This window comes from Nematolebias whitei, chromosome 7, assembly GCF_014905685.2.
Source record: "Nematolebias whitei isolate Nwh7 chromosome 7, NemWhi1, whole genome shotgun sequence".
In the NCBI taxonomy this organism is placed as follows: domain Eukaryota; kingdom Metazoa; phylum Chordata; class Actinopteri; order Cyprinodontiformes; family Rivulidae; genus Nematolebias; species Nematolebias whitei.
In genome coordinates, this window is record NC_056504.1 from 48,267,976 (window position 1) to 48,271,472 (window position 3,497).

General features: G+C 42.2%; 2 protein-coding genes across 2 annotated transcripts in view; one reads left to right on the plus strand and one right to left on the minus strand.

Annotated features, from left to right (window-relative positions):
• The window catches only part of LOC119412013 (gastrula zinc finger protein XlCGF57.1-like), a 520,281-nt gene that overhangs the window by 485,070 nt on the left and 31,714 nt on the right, over positions 1 to 3,497 (plus strand). The gene's annotated exons all lie outside the window — the stretch shown is intronic.
• LOC119412081 (gastrula zinc finger protein XlCGF57.1-like) lies at positions 284 to 3,092 on the minus strand. The gene is made up of 2 exons (XM_037679058.1): positions 3,074 to 3,092; positions 284 to 1,880 (listed from the first exon to the last, which is right to left on the minus strand). The coding sequence occupies exons 1-2, from the start codon at positions 3,090 to 3,092 to the stop codon at positions 322 to 324; spliced, it is 1,578 nt and encodes a 525-aa protein (XP_037534986.1). The 3' UTR covers positions 284 to 321.

Sequence of the window (3,497 nt, forward strand, 5' to 3'; positions counted from 1 at the left end):
GAAGTCTGGGCCTCCCTACTTAGGCTGCTATCCCCGCCACCCGACCCCGGATAAGCGGAAGAAAATGAATGGATGGATATATATACTGTCTATTTTGGAGTTATAGACCCCCTGGTGGAAACTCCATGAGCCGCCACTGGCCTGCTACATGTTTTGGTCTGGAGAAAAAATAAATCATTCAGCAACATCACGCCCCCTGGCACGAACCCCACCATGGAGGCGCATCCCACAGTTTGAGAACTACTAAGTTAAACTGTTTTTCCCCCTGTTTGGGTTCCTGTGTGTTAAAGAGCAGGCTGAAGTCCAAAACTTTGACCTCAGTCACTGCAGAGAACGTTGTTTCATGTGGACCTTTGCGTGTCGTTTTAAAACCTGCTTATGGCGAAACCTCTGTCCACAGTCCTCACACAAAAATAGTTTCTGTTCTGTGTGGACTCTTATGTGACTCTTTAAATTACTCTTGCAACTAAATCTTTGTCCACAGTCCTCACATTTAAATGGTTTTTGACCAGTGTGGACTCTCATGTGACTCTTTAAATTACTCTTGCGACTAAATCTTTGTCCACAGTCCTCACATTTAAATGGTTTCTGACCAGTGTGGACTCTCGTGTGTGCATTTAAATTACTTTTATGACTAAACCTTTGTCCACAGTCTTCACATACAAAAGGATTCTCTCCAGTGTGGACTCTCATGTGGTTGTTTAAATAAGACTTCCAGATAAATTTTTGTCCACAGTCCTTACATACAAATGGCATTTCTCCTGTGTGGACTCTCCTGTGTCTAATTAAAGTTTTCATACTTCTAAATTTTTGTCCACAGTCCTCACATACAAACAGTTTCTGTCGAGTGTGGACTCTCATGTGTGCAATTAAATGGTGCTTATGGCTAAATCTATTTCCACAATCCTCACACACAAAAGGTTTCTGTCCTGTGTGGGTTCTCATGTGTTTTTTTAAATAGTCTTTTTCTTTCAATCTTTTTCCACAATGCTTACATTCAAAAGGTTTCTCTCCAGTGTGGATTCTCATGTGTCTGTTTACACTTGACTTATGACTAAAACTTTGTCCACAATCCTTACATTCAAATGGTTTTGCTCCTGTGTGGGTTCTCAAGTGTCTGTTTAAAGTTGCATTTCTGATAAATCTTTTACCACATTCATCACAAATAAATGATTTCAGTCTTGTCTGGATTGTCCCATGTGTCTCAACCTTTTTCTTCTGTTGGCCCCTTTCATTCTGACACAAACAGCTTGAATGTCCTTCTGTTGAATGACATGTCAAGTGTCTCTGAAGTGACCGGTTGTGCAGAAATTGTTTACCGCACTCAGAGCAGCTGAAACATTTGTTGACAGAGTTTACAGCTGACTCAGGAGCTCTGCTCTCCTTCCAGTCTTTGTCACTGTCTTCAGTTGTTGACCCAGTGTCTGACAAGTGTTCCAGCTGAGAGTCAGCATTGTTCCCATCCTCGTCCTCTTCATCATCCTCACTGACTTCAGTCTCTGAAGAGCTGGAAGCATCTCCATGAGGATTTAGATCTGAGTTCATGCTGGTTTCTGCTCCTCCACAGTCCTCTCCATCAGCTTCTACTTTCATCTGGTCAGCTGAGCTGCTGGTTGGAACATCTCTGTCCTCCATTTGGTGCTGATGAAGCTGTGAGAACAGAGGCTTCTCTTCATCATCCTCACTCTTCACATGAACTGCAGTAAATGAAAACCTGCTGACATCAGTCTCCTCCTTCACACTGAGCTGCTCTCCCTCCAATTGGGTCCAGAGTTCCTCCTCTTCCTTCTTTATGTGGAGGTGTTCTGGGTCCTGCTGGTTCACATCAGGCCTCCAATCCTCAGGAGCATCTGCTCTGATCAGCAGAGTCTGCTGAACATCTGCAGGGAACACTGAAACACAGACAATATGGACTGAATATAACTTTATATTCACTCATACATCACTTGTGTTGTTGATTAATGTTCTGTGGATCAGAACTGTTCCAAGTTAAAGAAACACCTTCTTAATACTTCTTGGACACAGGATGCTCTCCACTGCACACCTGTAGAAGGAGGTGAGGACTGAGCTTCCCAGTCCAGCTTGCCTCCTCAGGCGGCTGAGACGAGCTGATCTGGGAAGTTCAGTCCTCACCTCCTTTTACAGGTGTGCAGTGGAGAGCATCCTGAGCTCCAGCATCAACGTGTGGCATGAAGGCTGCACAGCTGCAGAAAGAAAAGCTTTGCAGAGAGTGGTGAAGGCTGCACAGAAGATGTTGGAGTCAGTCTCCCCACCATCACAGACATCTACACCTCTAGATGCAGGAAGAGGGCCACCTGCAACATGAAGGACCCCACACATCCAGCACACACACTTTTTACCTCGCTCCCCTCAGGCAGGAGGTTGAGGAGCATTAAGTGTAGAACCACTAGGCTGAGGAACAGCTTCTACCCTGAAGCTGTTACTTATAAATCCCTAACCAAGATAATCACTAAGAAAAAATAAAAACACGGTTTTGCATTGGCAAAACTAATGTTTTAGTCGGTGAATTTGTGGTTAGCGAAGCTACCTTTCTGATTAGCTGTGCCCACCCCTGCAAATGGGTACGAGCCTGTTTAACTTTAATATTAAATAAGGCTGCATTTCTAACTACAGTAGCAGCAGAGCTGAAGAAAACGGAGGATCAATCCTGTGATGTCATGAAACTAAGTTCATTATTTTAATGCCAACGTTTATTTTGAAGGGATGTCGGTTTAAAAACAGTTTAGCACATTTATTAAAGTTTGATCAAACCCCATTTTTAGCTTTAAAAGTATAATCTGCCACAGAAATTATGTTAAAGAGTTAGCCTTATTTCACAGCCACTGTGGCGCAATGAATTATGGGATATGTGAATGTCATGATGCTCTGACATAACTGGTTGTACCTGCAGCCTATGATGCGTAAAGGTCCAGGAGGAAGCGGCTCAAGATGGCAGCGTGAGAAGATCTAATTTGTTGAGCTCTCGGCACCAAAACACAATATAACCCTTTTGTTAGCAAGTTTAATGAAGTTAAACCAATAATTAGGCCTGCCTTGATCCAGTGTTACCTACAGCTGGAGCCTGAAGCCATTTGAGATGCCCAAGTTTGCTAGGAAGAGCGACATCAGCAGTGAAAAGGAAAACCATGCTAGCTTCTCGGCTAACGACTGCATGATAGATAGAAGCATGTATCCACCAAATGAAGAGGAATTCCCACTGCTGCCAGTCACCCCCAGTAATCCCCCTCCTCCTAAGAAACCTGCTCTGTTTTTTTTTTTTTTTAAATACCTTTATATTACCAGGAAGAAATCCATTGAGATTATTAATCTCTTTTACAAGGATGTCCTGGACAATATGCAAATACAGCAACACATCTTAAAAACAGTAACAGTAATATTAAAATATTTACAACACAACATCCATTAATAAAACATTAAATACAATGCAAGTTATATATATATATATATATATATATATATATATATATATATATATA